Source organism: Lissotriton vulgaris, chromosome 5 (genome assembly GCF_964263255.1).
Source record: "Lissotriton vulgaris chromosome 5, aLisVul1.2, whole genome shotgun sequence".
In the NCBI taxonomy this organism is placed as follows: domain Eukaryota; kingdom Metazoa; phylum Chordata; class Amphibia; order Caudata; family Salamandridae; genus Lissotriton; species Lissotriton vulgaris.
In genome coordinates, this window is record NC_141693.1 from 1,469,295,656 (window position 1) to 1,469,314,889 (window position 19,234).

General features: G+C 47.0%; 1 protein-coding gene across 1 annotated transcript in view; it reads left to right on the forward strand.

Moving 5' to 3' along the window:
• Positions 1–1,870: 1,870 nt before the first annotated feature.
• RAB29 (RAB29, member RAS oncogene family) overlaps positions 1,871–19,234 on the forward strand; it is a 230,229-nt gene continuing 212,865 nt past the window's right edge. Inside the window, exon 1 of the mRNA XM_086923429.1 lies at positions 1,871–2,656. Within this exon, the coding sequence (XP_086779555.1) occupies positions 2,443–2,656 (214 nt within the window). The 5' untranslated portion in view covers positions 1,871–2,442. The remainder of the gene's footprint in view (positions 2,657–19,234) is intronic.

The window sequence follows — 19,234 nt, forward strand, 5'->3', positions numbered from 1 at the left end:
CCGAATTTTCTCCTACTAAGCAGATCTGCGACCTGCTGTATAGAGGAATAAGGCCAAGGGGCATCCTCAGAGCTCAAGCAAAGCTATAAGCCCTTCCAGTCGGATAAACACTGACAGCCTTTATGGGGCACTTTCCTGTGTTTCTTCCTCAACGGTCTCCCCTGGTGTGTCTATTTAGGTGCAGGGCGAGCTGGAGCTGTGTACTGGCTGAGATGGCTTCTCTCTGTGACAGACAGTCATCCAGTTTATGTTGTAATTTATTTACATGGTATGTTGCAATACATGCTACTTTCAAGTTACTTCAAGAAACGATGGGGCATCCGTTGTGCACATAAATGCCAACAGACTTGAAGCGCATGAGAGAATCACAAAGTCAAAAATGGTTTTATTCAGTTGTCTACCCCATAAAATTGCCTCGGCTTCAATATGCCCCCCGACTGTTTTCAAAGTCTTCTATTCTGCAGTTTTAAAGTTTTGGCATGTATGGTGGTGCCTCACAACATGCACAGGGCGAAAGATGAGCGGGTTTCAAGGTGCACCCCTTTGCACTCCCATTTTACCATAGAAAGCAATGGCAGAAACAGACTATAAACCTAATCTGTGCGTTTCTTCGCGCAGATTGCAGGACCAGTCCTCCTATCTTTAGTACATCAGAAAGGAACAGCTTACTCGTCTGCTGGATCCAATCACAGAAGCAGGAGGCAGAGAAGCCACATCCACACGGGTTCAGTTCCCGATGGGCAGCAGAGACGTCCACAGTGGCCCCTAGCAAAGCTGGTCCCGTCTAGCACAGCTGGTCCCGTCTAGCACAGCTGGTCCCTTCTAGCACAGCTGGTCCCTTCTAGCACAGGTGGTCCCTTCTAGCACAGCTGTTCCCTTCTAGCACTGCTGGTCCCGTCTAGCACAGCTGGTCCCTTCTAGCACAGCTGGTCCCTTCTAGCACAGCTGTTCCCTTCTAGCACAGCTGTTCCCTTCTAGCACTGCTGGTCCCGTCTAGCACAGCTGGTCCCTTCTAGCACAGCTGGTCCCTTCTAGCACAGCTGGTCCCTTCTAGCACAGCTGTTCCCTTCTAGCACAGCTGGTCCCGTCTAGCACAGCTGGTCCCTTCTAGCACAGCTGGTCCCTTCTAGCACAGCTGGTCCCTTCTAGCACAGCTGGTCCCGTCTAGCACAGCTGGTCCCGTCTAGCACAGCTGGTCCCTTCTAGCACACGTGGTCCCTTCTAGCACAGCTGTTCCCTTCTAGCACTGCTGGTCCCGTCTAGCACAGCTGGTCCCTTCTAGCACAGCTGGTCCCTTCTAGCACAGCTGTTCCCTTCTAGCACTGCTGGTCCCGTCTAGCACAGCTGGTCCCTTCTAGCACAGCTGGTCCCTTCTAGCACAGGTGGTCCCTTCTAGCACAGCTGTTCCCTTCTAGCACTGCTGGTCCCGTCTAGCACAGCTGGTCCCTTCTAGCACTGCTGGTCCCGTCTAGCACAGCTGGTCCCTTCTAGCACAGCTGGTCCCTTCTAGCACAGGTGGTCCCTTCTAGCACAGCTGTTCCCTTCTAGCACAGCTGGTCCCGTCTAGCACAGCTGGTCCCTTCTAGCACTGCTGGCCCCTTCAAGACAGTTTCCAGTGCATACAGCAGGACAGATATCGCATGTAAGGCCTCCGGCTTCACTTGGGCTGGCGCTCCCATCGGTTACATTATGGGATGGTCCGTTGTATTCCCCAGTCAGATCTGTCCTGCCTCTCACTGAACTTGTGGGTCGAAGCCACGCGCACAATGCCGGGAACTTCTTCTTTGTCACACGAGCCCCGGGGAGAGAGAGCCGCGGGGAGTGTACGTCCAAGGCGAGGCCGGGGCAGCTGTAAAATCTCAAGGTCTGAGAAGAGAACCAGGAAGCCGGAGGTTGGCAGGGCGCACACAGAAGGCACGCCCTGCCTTGCGGGGAAGTCCTGCACTCTCTCCTGGGGGCTGGTGACGAGACTGCGCCTTCCTAATACAGGCCCTTACACAGGAGGGTTAGTAAAGACCTGCCCATTCTTAATACCTGCCATTCTCTTCAGAGGATAGCAGTAAGAGGCGCTTCCTGGTTGACTCACCTAGCCCCTGACAGGACAGGGACATTCCAAGCCCAACGCCCTCTGCTCTGGATAGGGTTGCTCTCCTCAGTGACAGGTCATTAACTCACTGACACCTGCCCATGTCACTGCTGGAATTTCTCCTTGCTCTGAGCCACATTCTTTGTATGCGACGTTCGACCTGCATTTTTACAGCCGTATTTTCCTGTGGGGAGTTGAACTGAAAAGACTTGTTTCCTAAGACTTCGCTGAGGACTCTTGAAGGGTGTGAAAGGACATCGCTCCATCGCGCTCCGGTGGCTGCGACAGCCAGTCTCAGCCACCACTGGATACCTACGTCCTGCCAAGAGTCTGGGACTGGGTGGGATGTTGGTGACATGACTGAAGGGAGGATGAGGAAAGGCTCCAAAGGGTATCAGGAAGGGGAGAGGCCCACAGGAGGTGGGCCTCGCCTGGACCGTTTCCAGAGGGGCAACCAAGAAAACCTCTTCAAAGTGCTGATCCTGGGGGACTTCGAGGTGGGGAAATCTTCGTTGGTGGATCGCTATGTCCATGGCAACTTTCGCAGCCAATACAAAGCCACGCATGGAGGTAAGTGAGAATCGATGCTATGTCTCTCCCTGCATGGTCTAACGCAGAGTCCTTCTTTGGAACTATTGTAAGCAACAGAACCTGGCACGTCTGTGAGATGTAGCCCAATGCTGACCGCCCTGCCTTGACTAAGACTAGTCAGTTGATCCTGGCTTTACCCTGTCTTGCAGCGTTTGTATGTCTCATGTTCAATAGATCAGTAGGTGGGACATGGTTCACAACACAATTAAACTGATGTTGGTAAATGTTCAATGCCCTAGGGTTCAGCCACTGGAAAAATACCATCCCTGGGCTGTAACTTTTAAGCGTAAATATGCATTTGCTGTTCTAGCCACATCAGCCAATATCTGTTGCATATTTACTCTTGAAAATAATTCAACAGGGTAACAACAATGACTCCACCTTTGCCATGAGTGCATCTTTTTTTTTTTAAGGAGTTTTGTACAGCGTGAACTTGACCCGATTACACAAGCACCAGTTGCGTTACACGAGGACACAATCATTTTTTGTTAGGCACGAGGAGATTACGTTATTTGCCCAGAATCACAGGATGTTGCGTGTCTTTCCCAAGACTCAAACCCGGTTCCCTAGATTTGAGTTTGACGCCCTCGCCGTTAGGCCAAGTCCTCTCCTTTCAAAAACACTTTTCTCAAAATAGCAGTTATTTGAAGGTGGTCTTCAACCTTAGAAGATCTCCACCGTTGCATCTCTAGTTAAGGTCCTGTGTCTTCAACCTAAAGAGCCTCCTGGTGAGACAGGTACTTAGTATGAAATGCGCTCTACTGCTTCTTAGTGTAAAGAAATACTTCCAGGGGCCGCCCGGCCCTGTCAGCTCAGGGTAAACCCAAAACAAGAGAATCTGAACAGACCTGGGATGCATCAACGCAGCACGCTTACAAGGAGTGTGCATGCATGTGCTTGTTTTACTCCTATTGTGACATTGTGTGTGTTCTTCACAATCCACTTCACTCTGGGAGGTGGAGAGGATAGTGCTAGTGAAATGTCCATGTGCTTCCAGAGAAAACAGCGCTATGAATTGCTGCCGAGTAACAGTTTGAACAGAGTCGAATGCTCACACTTTTCATTCCAAAGAACCTGCTCTCATTTTTTTTTTATCTCACATGGATGTTTTTTTTAATAATGTTCCCGGATTTTTTCCTTAATGTGCCATTCATTTCATATTGATGCTGCATTTATTGTTTCGGCTCCATAGTATCTGTTTTGCTACAAAATTCAGCTATACCTGCCGCATAATTTCAGTGGTTCCACTTGTAATGACTTCTGTACATTTTCCTACTGGTCAATGCATCTGATAGGCCAGCGGCTTTAGGGGAGTCAGTGTCGTTTATAAGTCCTGTTTCGCAAGCAAGAGTAACCGTGTTCAGAGTCTGCCCTAGCTCCCTCCTTGTTAATCTCCAAGTAGTTTCTACGTTTTCAATCCTGGCAAAAGTCTTACGGTCTGACTCACCAAATGGCTGCGATGAAGCTATTGAAATGAAGAATGCGTTTTGTCCGTGCCTAAAAAAGAATGGTCATGTTATACTTAATTTGTCTAGCCCTAGTGCTGTCCGACCATCGGCTGCTTCGAAGCGCTTAAAGCTCATTATAGCCGTGCGGATGCAGAAGTGAAGTTGAGTTATGTTTTGTGTTTTAATGCTACTTGCCGTCATGGAGCAATAGATCAGGTCAAAACTACAAATTCGACCAGCAAACCAAGGTGAATAATTTTATATACATATGCGATTACCAAACACAGTAGCTAATGCACAACATGAAGTGTGAGGTATATGCAGTGGGTAAGAAGGTGAAATCGCAACTAGGTGAATTCAGGGTGTGGATGGACGTTCATGATGGGGATTCCTGGAGCTGAGGATTAAGGCAGTAAGGTTCTGACAGTGGCTCTCACTGTGCTGTAAAGGTGTTCAGACTACCTGCCCATCCAATTCTTGTCCTCTCTGTGGGGTACGCAGAACCATGGCGATATATACATGCCAGTTGTAATTAAAATCAGGCGCTAAAGTGCCTAATGAAGAAGAGAGTAAAAAGGCAGCTATGGAAAACAAGTACTGGCAGAGCCATTGCAGTCCGACTTTTGGGTTTACCTGCAGACGAGTTAAAGTAGAGCACATCATCTTCCGATTCGAAGATGTATTCGTAGCCCGGGCCTACTTAAGAAACAACAAGTGATCAGATCCGTGCGGATCCGCCGTGCTGAGAGCATAAGTGAGCAGCCTTCCTCGGACACCCTGCAAGTGAAAACGTTTGTTTTTTTCTCCAAAAGTACTCTTAGTGATTTCACAACAAACCGCACTCCGCGCTGTGAACTGAATTACACAACACACATTATTCTTGGGCAACTCACCCTGGTACGGAGTTACACTCAGGGCTTTAAATGGGCCGGGTCTCGCCGGTGCTGAGCACCAGCAGTATTTTAAAGGGGTGCTCCAAAGGGTGTCTATCGGGCTCTGTTTTGTGCCTTGGCACAGGGTGTCCGTTTTTTTCCGGACTGCAGTGACTGGAGGCACATGATGTAGCTGCTCACACTGCTCACTTCTCACTAGTAAAAAAGTTATGGCATGAGGTCATGCCAGGTGAGCATTGTAGGGATGGGGAAATCCTTCAGAGAGAGTCATTTTCTCTCTGGATTTCCCTTCTCTTTTTGAAACTCAGGAGCAGCAACGTGTCATCAGGGCTTTACGTGGAAGCTTTTTGAACATTATACAAGCCATAGTTGCTGCTTATTTATCTTATGCAACCAACCACCATTGACAAAGCCAATAGTCCCGACTTGTTGTAGGTATGTTACTTGTTGTATCATATATCTGGATGCAATGAAAGAAACAGGAAAATACACGCCGGGAGGCACACTATGCAAAGCACAGATTTTTAGGGGGGCGTGGCCACTCAGGCAACCAAGATGGCCGCCCGTGCTTGACGCTCCGCCGGCCGGGCACCGTTCCTGCTGATTTTCCCCGATGCAGGAGATGTAGACAGCAGCGGACACTTTCCCATCATGTCGGGGAGGCACTGCGGAGTGGTTCGAGGCACTGATTTGCCCGCTGCGAGGAGCGACACAGCCTTCCCCCGAGCCCGCACTGCTGGGCCATGAGAGCGGACCAAACAGCCTCTCTAACTGCAGGTGCTCCTGGGAGGTGCAGCCTTGGTGGGTGCCCGGTGCTGGATTTGGCCCCACCCTGCCCCACTTGCTTGGTTTCCCTCCCCCCGTCTCCCCTGCTGGGGCTGAGTGCCGGTTCCTGTTGTGCCCGTGGCTGTCGCAAGGCTCATTAGGCCTCGTGGGGGCAACTGCGCCGGGCCTCCGTGTGTTTGCTTTTGGCGGGTGGGTGGCGGGCTAGAGAGGGGGGCCCTGGGTTTTGTCGGGGGGGGCCGCATCTGCGTTGGGCCCCATTAGGCTTGCTGGCTGACCTACTTTGCACATATGTGGACTTTGCTGTGGTGGAGGCCGCTTAAGATGGCGCTACATTGCTGCTTCCCCAGACCCACGAACACCTTTGGGCCGGGCCGATATCTGCTTGCTTGATCTCACTGCACTTCCCGGCGCCTATGTGGGCTGCGATCTTTGCAGGAGGCACTACGCTGCTGCTGCACCACCATGGAGGGGCTCACGTTTTGTGCGCTGTCTCTGTTGCACTTTGGGGACTCTGCACCTGTGTCGTATTTGCCACAAGTACTCCTGGGGGAGGGAGCAACATACGCTCTCAATTGCCCTTGCCTTTTGGTGATGGACTGGCTGGAGCTACTTGCCTTTCGAACCTAGAGGCATTGTTCACAATCCTTCGCCTGGCCAGTGTTGCTGCGTGCGCTGTGTTGATGAAGCGCGTGCTGTGGGGCCGCTCTCTATGTTGCTCTGCTCTTGAGGTGGGGCCGGGCAAACACATTACACTCCTCTAACCCACCTCCCTTTCGCGCTCTGCTTTGCTCCATTTGTGTCTTCAGACGCAGTTGTTTTTCCCTGCAGTTTGGGGAGGAAAGATCCTAAGCAGCGCACGCTGCAATTTGAAAAGGCTCCTGACACTACCTCCGAAAACCCTTCCGATGGGGCGGATGGGGCGCATGGCTCAGATGATGCGAATGACCCTGCCTCCCTTACAGCAGCCATGCTTAAAGTGATGAGAGCTGCGTTTAGAGTTCTGGACGGCAGATTTGATGCGCTAGACAAGAAATTGGCAGACATAGACGTGAAGGTCCAGGCGCATGACCGGCGGTTGGATGTGGTGGAGGCAAGGGTCTCGGACATCGAAGACGGAGCGGCGACAACGCAAAAACGGCTTGAGAGGGTGGAAAAGATCTTGAAAGACGTAACAATAAAGAATGAGGATTTGGAAGCACGCAATTAGCGAAACAACATCCGCATTATTGGTGTGCCGGAGACCGCTACCACCGGTCGAGTGGATATCTTAGTTGAGCAAGTATTAAGAGACTTGTTCGGTAGGGAGGCCTTCACGCAGGGGTTTGTGGTGGAGCGGGCCCACAGGTCTTTGGGCCCACGCCGCAAGCCGGGTCAGCCTCTGAGACCCATTATCGCCAGACTTATGAACTTCAGGGACAAGGATACAGCTCTCCGCTCCCCTCGTGAACGAGGAGAGGTCCAATGGCAGGGGAGTAAATTGTCATTTTTCCCTGATTTTACCATCATGGTCTAGGATGCAAGACGCAAGTTCAATGGAGTTAAGGCCACCCTGAAATACCTGGGGCTTAGATATGGCATGCTTTATCTGGATAGGTTGAAAGTGGATGTGGACGGGCGATTCCGCATCTTCGAGTCCCCGACGGAGGCACAGGAGTTGTGCCAAGATTATAAAAAGAAACAAAGCGCAATGGTGTCCAGTCCTCGTGCTGCTTCTCCTCCTCAAAGTGGGTCACAGGCCAGCGTTGACCTCTTCTCCGATCCCCAAACTGGTTGATCCGTTATTGTATTTATTCTCTCTGTTCTGCTGTGTTAGTGTTATATATATTTTTTTTGTTTTTTTTGTTTTCAAAAACCTTATTGAGAAAAATCAAGGCAGACACAGTACAGCATGCAAGAGTACAGTGCAATACACAACATAAAAGGCAGAACATGCGCTCCATGATACATTGGCGTCAATTGGCAACACAGTGAATACACATAAAGAGAATATCTCAGCTCCATCACAGCAAGATCCCTCCCATATGGGGTGTTAGTGTTATATATGGAATTATATCCTGATTGTTATTGCAACATTTAATAATGCCTGGCTGGCATGGCGTTGCTGCGCCTCATGGTGAACACCAAGGTTTCTTTATTGTATATGCCAAGTTTCCGGTGTGTAAATTTACTTTCAGCATTGGTATAGTTGTCTACATTGCACCATCCTTTGGTTAGATGGGTTGGGTTCTGCCTCGTGAGGGTTGGAACGAGGCTGGGCGGTGGGTGGTGGGGGGAAATTTGCTGGTTTTTCATAGATTTTTAGCGAATGTTACACAGTTTATTGGTACATGGCACCGGTTTGTTTTGACTCGCTATATACTTGTTGTGCTTGCTTTTAAATTGTGCAGTTAGGTTGGCAGCCCGGTCCCTCCAGGCTCTCTTTGATTTCCTGGAATGTCAGGGGGTTTAACAATACCCCAAAACGGAGACAGGTCCCTAATTATATTACTCGCATACTATTGACATTGTCTACATGCAGGAGACCCACCTGTCCAGATCCACTGAGTCACCTGTGGCGGTGAGCTGGGGTTCCCTTAGATATTTTTCTAACTACAGTAGTTATGCTAGGGGAGTGGCTATATTTATACACAGAAGAGTTCCTTTCTCTCTACACAAGACGGTGGAGGACAGGGAGGGCCGCACGCTGATTGTGACTGGCTCGTTGATGGGATATAATGTTGCACTGGTCTGTGTTTATGGTCCCAATGTGGGTTCGCCTGACTTCTATCATGAGTTACATGTGCGCTTACTGGCCCTGGACCCTTGCTTGGTGATAATGGGTGGGGATTTTGATTTATAACTAGATCCCACTAGAGACAGCAAATGCTCCTCACCTGACACAAAACCCCGCCCACGCCGTACGCTCCAGGACATTTGTGGGTATTTCTCCTGACAATACCTGGACTAGGATAGACTATTGGTTGATTTCACCTGAAGTTGCTGGGAGGTTGGGTGGGTTGGTTACCTTGCCACGCACGTTTTCTGAATACTCTCCGATTGTGCTTAAGATTAACATTCCCAGGCCTGGAGGGTACGAGAGACAGTGGCGCTTCCGTGGGAGAGCTCTGCTGGATCAGGTTTTCCTTGAGGAAGTGCGAGAGGCCATTGAGGATTACTTCAAACACAACACCGTGTCGGTGGATACTTGGGCTGTGCTCTGGGAAGGATTCAAGGCCTATATCAGGTGCGTCTGCATTGCCAAAAATGCAGGGGTACTGAGAGATCTCTGTTCCACTTTGAGCCGCATTGAGACAGAAATCGCTGCTTTAGTTCGAGATTTGGTGGGGTCTGGATCAGAGTCTGGGGAGGCCCGCTGTTTGGCTTTGATGCTTGAGTTTAGAGAAATCGCTAAACGAGAGTTGTTATTCCTCAACAAACAACATGTCGCTAGACGATATGGTGAGGGCGAACGACCCGGTAAGATTCTGGCACATACGCTCCGACCCCGCGTGATAAAATCCACTATACATTCCACCCCGGACATATGTAACACATTCCTAGTTTAAAGCCTTATACACGTCCAAGGTCACGGGGAATCTGTGCGAACAAGGGAAATACCGCGCGGAAATCACGCTGGTATACTTAGAAGACCTATGCAGGATTTCCTGTCCATTCCCATATCCCAGGCGAGCATAATTGAGGCAATCGAGGCGTTGCGGGGCTCCTCGGCGCCCGGTCTCAACAGGTTCTCTGCAGATTTTTATGAAGCATATAAGGATATATTGGTCCCGAGATTGGTAGATGTTTATGCTGAGGCGCTTGAGGTAGGTATCCTTCCTCCTATGTTCAGGGAAGCGGTCATCATCCTTCTCCCCAAGCAGGGCAAGGACCCCCAACTCTGTGGCTCCTATAGGCCGTTATCCCTGCTAAATCGTGACTATAAAATACTCGCAAAGGTGATAGCTATCCAGTTGTCTCTATTGATGGAATAAATAATTTTTCCAGACCATTCTGATTTCATCCTTCATAGATCCACCTCACTCAACATGCGAACTCTGTTCACGGTGTTGCATAGAATTGATCCTAACGTACCTGCCGTGGCAGTGCTCCTTGACGCCAAGAAGGCATCGACTCCCTGGAGTGGCCGTTTTTTCTGTCTGTTATGCGTCGTAAGGGAATGCCCGAGTGTTTTGTCTCTACCGTTGCTTTATTGTACACCCCACCCACAGCTCGGTTGCGTCTGAAGGGTACCATTTCTGAAAAAAAGCACAGATTTTTAGCTTTTTAAGCCACGCCCATAATTACATTGGCCAAGCCCCTTAGAGAGACCCCTCAGATTTTTCATCCCACTTAAAGCCCTGGTTACACTTCACCACAGGGGACAAGACAGTACCGTCCTAGTAGTCACACCCTGTGTGCAAGAGAGGGGAGATCTCTCCACTGTTGGCCAGCTAGTGCCAAGTTCTGAAAAGAAGAGTAGGGCGTGGGTGGGGGGGGGGGGGGGGGCGGGGGTGGAGGATTCTCACCCTAGCCAAGGGCAGAAATGCACCGACTTTATCCAAGGGAGCCGCTGTGAACGCACCTGTCCCGGCCCTCGTTCACCCAAGAACATTGCTTGGAGCTGGACGCTGTGCTCTGTAGAAGGCCGCCATTATACAATGTTAATTGGTCAGTGGGCTGTGTAAGGGCACGGTAAGAAAGAAGTTTCTGGTGCGGGTAGCCCTCATCTGGCCAATTGCGCATTGACTGCTTGGCCCATGACGAGGCTAGTCATGTGCATATTATGTAATTAGTGCACGTTGTTATGTACAAGAAGTGGAAGTGTGTAGACTTGAGTAAAGCTGTGGGCCTGGAGAAATGACAGCCCTCATCCTATTGCACAGAAGAATAAAGCTGTAATTATAATGGGATCTGTGTCAAATTCTATGGCTCATATTTAAAATGATTAAACAGCAAGTAAACATAAGATAACCTTGAAAATCAAAGTAATTTACTAAAACATTAAAATTATGCTTCAGAAGGGTCAATTAAAAAGTAAAACTGATAATGGTTGGTTGTGTACTAGCAAATCTAGTGCATTATGTGCGCCTGGATAGCCTTGTAGGTGATAATGCTCTCTACAAATACACATAAGATAACATCTGGCACATATACACTACGCACACATCATAAATCACCTTATCGTTTCGGTCTCAAAATAGCCAGCCAGATAACAGTAGCACAGCAACATCAACCTCGAGTGTTTGGAACTGTTGTTGAAAGACCAGTGAAGGTCGATACTGCCTTAAATTACAGTTCTGTGATAAAGGTTAAATTATTCTCCTTCTTGGACCATCATAAAACTTGCACACAAAAAATTGCATGATGCGTTGTGTCGAATGCCCATCACATGGGCAGCTGGGGAGGGCTCTAGGCCAATCATTCTGTCTGGGGGAAGTCACAAGATAGTGAGTCATATCGTACCTAAATCTAGTCAGCAGAAATCTATGTTATGCATTGGCTACCCTCTCCACATATGGTTGTAAAGTAAATAATTTCCAAATAGTAGTGCTTCTTCAAATAAGTTTTAAAATAAAACATTTAAAATCCCCTTTGCTAATCTCCTTTAGCGACTCTTGTTCCCCCATAGAATTCAGGTCCACCAAGCCTCTCGCATAGCATTTATGATTTTAATATAGTTTAACATTTGAATGTGTGAGGTTAAAACCAGGGTAAAACAGTCTTGGACAATCTGTCTGTTTAAATAGTTCTGCTGTGTCCATCTACTCTGCTACAAGGGGAGTGGGCGCAGGTCTGTAAGATCTTCTAGAAAGCCTGCAATCTTCTTAAACAGGTGTTTTCCAATAGCCCTACATTTGTATCATTGGTATAACCCCAAACACCATCCCCACATGTTGCCTTATATATTCTACCTATCTCTCTTAAGGGGTTCATACCCTGTTTTTATAGAAAAGCTAAAGAGCACATCTATAGCCTTATCAAGCTGCTGTTTTCTTGAATTCTTGATCAGGACCCATTTTCCAAGTGTATCTAATAGAATTCCCCAGATAAGCAAAGGAATTCAAATTGCATCATTTGATAATGTTCGCTGTGAGAGTGTGTGATTTAATCCTATTGGTCTCACACATCATAATAAAACTTTTACCAAAATTAACTGTACGATGCAGCTCATGCGCAAAATTAACTGTATGCTCCAGCTCATATACAAAATTAACAAATACATTCAATAACGACTGAAGACCATTTAGATACAGAAGCGCTGGGACAGAGCATTTGCCAACCTTTGGCATATCCTTACATTTCTCAACTAACAATTTCTCGAAATTATTAATATTTAGTGTAAACGGAAATGGTGCAAGGATGCATCCCTGCCTCACACTTGTACTATATTAAAAGACTCAGAAAATTGACCATTAATTCCATGACCTTGGCTGTTGAACCTGCATAAATTAGTTTAAATAGATTTACTATTTTAACGTCAATCCCTATCTCCGTCATAAAGGACCATCATTTATCATGGTTAACACAGTCAAACCGACTCAACAAATCCATGACAGCTATACAGATGGTACCTTTTTTGGCCAGAGTATATTTGCTTACTATTAGGTTCATTTTCAAACACTGCTTGACTCTCCAAATCCCCTTATGGAAACTATATTGTATATCAGATAAAACTGAACAATCCTCTACCCATTACGGAAACTATATTGTATATCAGATAAAACTGAATGATCCTCTACCCAATATTCCAGCCTTGATAATTAAACTCTACCTGTTACCTTAACCAGGAAATCAAATAGTAAAATCAGGTGGTAACACTTGGGATCCCTTCAGTTTCCCCTTTTGAAAATTGGCACAATCAAATAGAGAGACTAGGTATGCAATTTTCCAGAATTATATCCTGTTTTTAATATATCCCATTAGGGTTGGGCACTTTTCTGCTCCAACTCCTGTCTATGGCCGAGGTCACTTCGTCAAGCATAAAGTGTAAGGGCTAAAAGCTACCCACATTCACTACAAGAGTAGTGTCTGGCAGGCACTCATCCCTTACCAGTCTCTCTCAGCTTGGGTTAGCATAGATGTTGCCGAAATAAGAAACCCGATCCTGTGAAGGAAAAGGCAAACCTAGCACATAATTCTCAATTATTAGATTTTGTACATCTTGTGTCAAACGAGCCAGACTGCTGAAACCTCCTACTCGGATTTGATGTAATTAGCTTTGGTTTAATGGCTCTAGGAATTACGGTAATGGTGTTCTTAAAGTCACTAGCTGTCGCTGACTCATCTAAATGAACATTAAAGTGTTTCTTGTTGTCAATTATTAATTTTGACAGAAGGCCCTCGGTATTTACCATATTCCAATTAAAATTAATTACCTATGCATAATTTATACGGTAAAATCAATAAGAATAACTCAGGTAAATAAGAGGCAAAATCCGGGATATTGAGGTTTACTCAAAAGGGTTTTATTCCTTAAAAAGGAATTGGGTTATTGGCTCGAGCCAAGGTGGCATACCATTCCGTCACCACATAGGTTCGGGAAGGGACAGACAGACAACATTTTATTTACAGAAGTTCATATATATAGTCAATGCATTACAATAAACGAATAGGCAGTAGGCGTAACAGCTGGAAAAGGGAGAGATAACATATGAATACGTCATAGAAAAGGCGTTGCAATAGGCGTGCATAAAGGCGTGTACTAGAGACGTCATTCATCATGAGGTCACAAATGGGTGGATTCATAGGAGAATCTTGCAATGTCAGCAGAAATTCATGGCAGAGATGCGCGCGCAGCAGCTTGACGTGTGTCTGACGTGTAACTGGAGGGTGAAGGGGACTTGACATTTGAACACTACAAGTGTAGACATAAGTCTGGGATGTCAGATCAACCTAATCCCAAATCGTATCTGATATCGTATGTTTAAGGAACTGTAGTGTCTAGAAGGGAAAAGGTCTCTCGGGCGGAGGCTACCCTATACTGGTTGTGAGTGCGTGTATATATGTCTACGTGTCGGCATGCGGGGTGAGGGGGCATGGGCCTCCCATGGCAACGGAGTCTATGAATTACTTGCACGGAGACAGAAAGACCGGGCCCATTGCTCCTGCAGCTGGGAGGATGTTTACTTGAACTACGAGACAGGAATGTATTTTCGAGGAGTGGAGCAGATTATTCGAAGGTCGAATACAGTCTTGGCAGGCAGGTGGCTGAGCTATGCGCCGGAGCCGCGCAAGGAGTAAGGCAGGGATCACTGGTACAGAGGCAGCCTGGGTTGAGGCCCTCAGAGTCGGAAGGCAGGAAGAGGCTCGATGGCAGAATCAGGGCCTACTTCGCCTGAGCTGAAAAACGTGTAAAGTGTACCACAAAAAGACGGTGGTACGGCATATATAGGAACTGAATATTCAATCCGTTCATGGCGGATCTGAAAGAGGACATGTTAAAGATGGACGCAAATGTATTTGCGTCTTCATAGCTGGCATAGGAGGGAAATCACATGCACTGCAAGCTAGTACATGGAGACGGTGGGGTACGCGCTGGGGAACACTACTCGATCAAAAATTATATTTCCTCATTCCCTCCTTGTTCCCCACGGACCCTTCATGATACATCGATTCTCATCAATTGATCAATCTGTTCACTTAACATCATTTGCTCTTCTTTCTTTTCGCGTTTTGAATGGGAACTTGGATGTGGAATGCATGAAGTGGCACACAGGCCGCAAATCGCCGGTCCACATTGGAGACACAGGCAACAACTGAGTACTATGAGAAGGCCAATACCTAGGAGGGATAGGATCTTCCACCCCCAGGCAGATAACGTTGTCCAGAACCAACCGGACCAAGTCCAGGTGCCTGGAGTCTGATGTATTAAACTTGCAATTTTATGGAGACGTGTAATAGCTTTGTACACGGTTGGCGCGTTATTTGGAATGAAAACACAGCAACTTGACCCGATGACCTTACAAGCTCTACCCCTATCTGCCAAGATGACGTCAATAACGAGACGATTTTGAAGAACAACAACCCGCATGGCGGACTGCTCCTCCGTCAAGTTACCTAGAGCTGAAGTGGTCTCAAGCACCACTGCTTCGAGAGTTCTGGTTAATCTACGGATCAGTTTACTATTAGAAACAGTACCTAGGTAGGGGAAGAAACCTTTATTAAAATCGGTATATTGCTCCCATGTTGTTTCAGTATAATCGACAAGCGGGAGATCTCTTCGGAGTCTATGCTTTACCAAATTAGTGTTTCTATGGTAGTCAGGAGGGGCTAGGAAAACAGGCGGCAGAAGGAATGCAATGTAACAAGTACCATCCCAATCTAGAGGTAAACGGACATATGCAGTATGGCCGCAAACAAAATAGGAATGACGTAAAGCCCTAAACGTGGATCTACCATAATCACTGAAATCGACCACAGTAGTACATTTACTATGACCTAAGTGTACGGAACCATTCTTGCGAACACAGAGTTCACCAGTAACTGGCAATACTGCCATAGCAGGTAGAACAGGAGCAGCTTCGGATTCGACAGATAAAATCATGAATGTAACTGTGTAATTACCTAATCCATATACTTCATTTTCTAGATCAGTTCCAGTATCTACGGGGAATCCCTCCTTGTCAGGGTAGCATACTTTGAGCAAAACTAAGTTCAGGTTTCCCCAAACCCAGTTACCTTCGTAAATAGCAGCATCAGAAACTAGGGAATTGAGTATTTTGAACCATGCACCACATGTGCCATTGTGAGTGAACGGGTACGGAAAAAGGGGCAGAACTCCCTTGTTTTCCTGGTAGGGAGGGAGTCGACCACATATCCAACAGTTTGTAGCATTGGTAGTCTGATGGGAGTGATGTAACATACTAATGAAAGTGTTATTGCGCAGCGCAAGTCTGTAGGACAATTCGTGTGGGGGTAATTCACTAAAGGAATGTTCGTCAGTAACATTATGAGCAGATTGTGCACGCTTGAATATAGGATAATATATGTGCAATAAAACACTAGCAATAATAATCAGAAGACTTAAAAAAAACATAATAAGTAGTGTCACTATACAGCGACTGCGAAGTGATTTACAATATGCATTCTTCTTATGTTGTCTTTGTCTATCTCTCTCTCTATCTCGATCTAGGGGATACATGTCAGAAACTAATTTAACCGATTCACCTAGGGGAGGACTTAAACAATTAAACTGTCTGACTTGCTAGATCGTAATTTCAATCTGTATTCCTCAGAAGCGGATTTCTCAACCAAAGGGAGTTTTGAGTCAGTTTGTGTAGGAGGGCAGGGCTTAGAGTCCAAGTCCGAAGGAAGTCCGTAGAACTTCTTAACGTGGCTGGAATGCAGCCATCCCTTCCTGCCCTCTATCTTCACGGCTGTCCTCGTTGTGAGCAGAACCAATTTCGGGGTTTGCCAGCGGGGCTCCAATGGGCTTCTCCGATCAAAGTTGCGGATGAATACGTAGTCACCCGGGACCACCTCGTGGGGCTTCACCTCGGTGTTGTCGGGAAAGGCTGCAGCTACCTGTGAACGACAAGATTGTAGTGCAGACATCAAGGAGGCAAGGTAATCTGTCAGCATAAGACAATCAACATCAGTTATTTTTCGTGGAATAGGCGTCCCCCACATATTCGGTGGTCTACCAAAAACCACTTCGTACGGGGATAGCCCAGATCGGGAATGGACCACCATCCTCATATAGAAGAGGGCGACCGGCAAGGCAACTATCCAGTCCACACCCTTCTCTCTACAGATCTTGGAAAGTCGGATTTTTAAAGTCTGATTATGGCGCTCCACGAGACCTGCTGCCTCAGGATGCCGGACACAATGGAACTTCCACTGATAGCCTAACAAAAGTGTAATGTGTTTCACGAGCTCGGATGAGAATGGCTGGCCATTATCTGAGTACACAATACGGGGCAAACCATACCGGGGGAAGTATTCACGAACCAGCTGCTTGGCAGTGGTCGGAGCAGTGTAATCGGGAACTGGGTATGCTTCTATCCAACGGGAAAGAGCACATACGACTACGAGGACATACTTGAATCCTCGACAGCGTTCCATCTGGATATAATCCATCTGGAGTATTTCAAAAGGGTGTTCGGGAGGCTGAAATCCACCTTGTTCTACGGGGATGCTTTTACCTGGATTGAACTGACCACAAATCATACAAGTACGCACTTTCTGTTTGGCTGCTGCCCGTAAGTTTTTATTGGACCATATGTGTTGAATACTGTCTAGCATTGCTTTCTCTCCTAGGTGTGCGGGACTATGTATCGTGTTAATGATGACTTGTACCATAGAGTCGGGGAGAAGAGCACATACGACTACGAGGACATACTTGAATCCTCGACAGCGTTCCATCTGGATATAATCCATCTGGAGTATTTCAAAAGGGTGTTCGGGAGGCTGAAATCCACCTTGTTCTACGGGGATGCTTTTACCTGGATTGAACTGACCACAAATCATACAAGTACGCACTTTCTGTTTGGCTGCTGCCCGTAAGTTTTTATTGGACCATATGTGTTGAATACTGTCTAGCATTGCTTTCTCTCCTAGGTGTGCGGGACTATGTATCGTGTTAATGATGACTTGTACCATAGAGTCGGGGAGAAACCATGTAGATTTTCCCTTCGTCATCCAACCCTGGTCTGTTTGGATCCCTCCTAGTTTAGTCCATTCCTTAATTTCATCTGGTGTTGCATGTGTCTGTATGTCAATCACATCATGTGCGGGATCCCTGACTGTCATGCAGTGTGATGGTACAACTATTTGTGTCTGGTCAGTTACATGAGTTCGGTTCTGAGCAGTTTGCTTTGCTGTTCGGTCTGCCAGGTCGTTACCCTGGGAGATGATATCAGTAACCTTTGTATGTGCCTTACATTTCATGATAGAGATTGCAGTGGGTAGATGTATTGCATCTAACAGAGCTTGAATGAGGGGACCGTGTTGGATGTTGGCACCGTGAGAAGTTAAGTAACCTCTCTCTCGCCAGAGGACTCCAAAATCGTGAACGACTCCGAATGCATAACGTGAATCAGTATATATGTTGACTTTCTTATTTCTAGCTTGAATACATGCTTGTGTCAGAGCAATAAGCTCTGCTGCTTGAGCTGACAAAGTGTCAATACAATTGGTTTCAACGATTTCCGTGTCTGTCGTGACAGCGTAGGCTGCCACTAATTCACCTGTCCTTGTTCTCATACAGGAACCATCCACATAAAGCGTCAGGTCTGAATCTGGTAACGGAACATCTGTCAAGTCTTGTCTGGGTTTTGTTGTGATAGTAATAACTTCAATACAATCATGTGCCAATGGATCTACTCCATTTAGTGGCAATAACGTGGCAGGATTTAATGTGCTGCAGCGTCTGATTTCGATGTGTGGTTGAAACAACGTCAGTTCGTAACCTGTCAATCTTGCTATGGTCAGGTGTTGGGTCTGAGTTCGATTTAAAAGGACTTCCACGGCATGTGGAACCTGTACTGTCAATGGATGACCTAACACAATGGAATCACTCTGTCTGATTGCTAAAGCTGTTGCTGCAACTGATTTCAAACACGCCGGAAGGGCCTGGGCTACTGGATCTAATGTGCTAAAAAGTAAGCACAAGGCTTGTGTGAACCTGCTTGTTCCTGAGTGAGGACTGACAAGGCAGTACCCTCACGTTCTGTGACAAAAAGTGTAAAAGGCTTACTGTAACATGGTGTTGCTAAAACAGGTGCTTGACATAAGGCTTTCTTCAAGTCTTCAAAAGCTTGTGTATGTTCCTGAGTCCAAGGGAGGACAGTCGAAGTCGCTGCCTCCTGTGTCGTTAACTGAATGAGTGGTTTCGCTAGAAATGCATATTGGGGAATCCATTGTCTGCAGTATGAAGTTAGGCCTATGAAAGCCCGTACTTCCTTTTGTGTTCTGGGTGGTGCCATATTTATAATTAACTGAATGCGATCAGGTGTGAGCTGCCTCCCCACTTTGGACAGCAAGTGACCCAGGTACACAACTTGCTGAACACAGAATTGTAGCTTCGAAGGGGACACCTTGTGTCCCTTGTCGGCCAGGAAGTTCAAAACAATCAGTGAAGCATTTTCACATTCGGGTTCGCTTCGAGCGGTGATCAGCAGATCATCGACATATTGAAGCAGGGCAGTGTGAACTGGCATGTGGATACTGTCGAGTTGCTTTTTCAATGCTTGACTATAGATGCTGGGGCTTTCTGTGAATCCTTGAGGTGCACGGGCAAATTTGAAAGATCGTCCATTTAAACTGAATCCGAACAAATATTGGCTTTCCGGATCAATAGGGACACTGAAGAAAGCGTTCTTGAGGTCAATTACAGTGAAGAACGTCGCTTCTGAATCAATAGCAGTTAGTAATGAAGAGATATCTGGGACCACGGGGTACTGTGGTACAATACATTTATTCAATTCGCGCAGATCAATAACCAATCGATA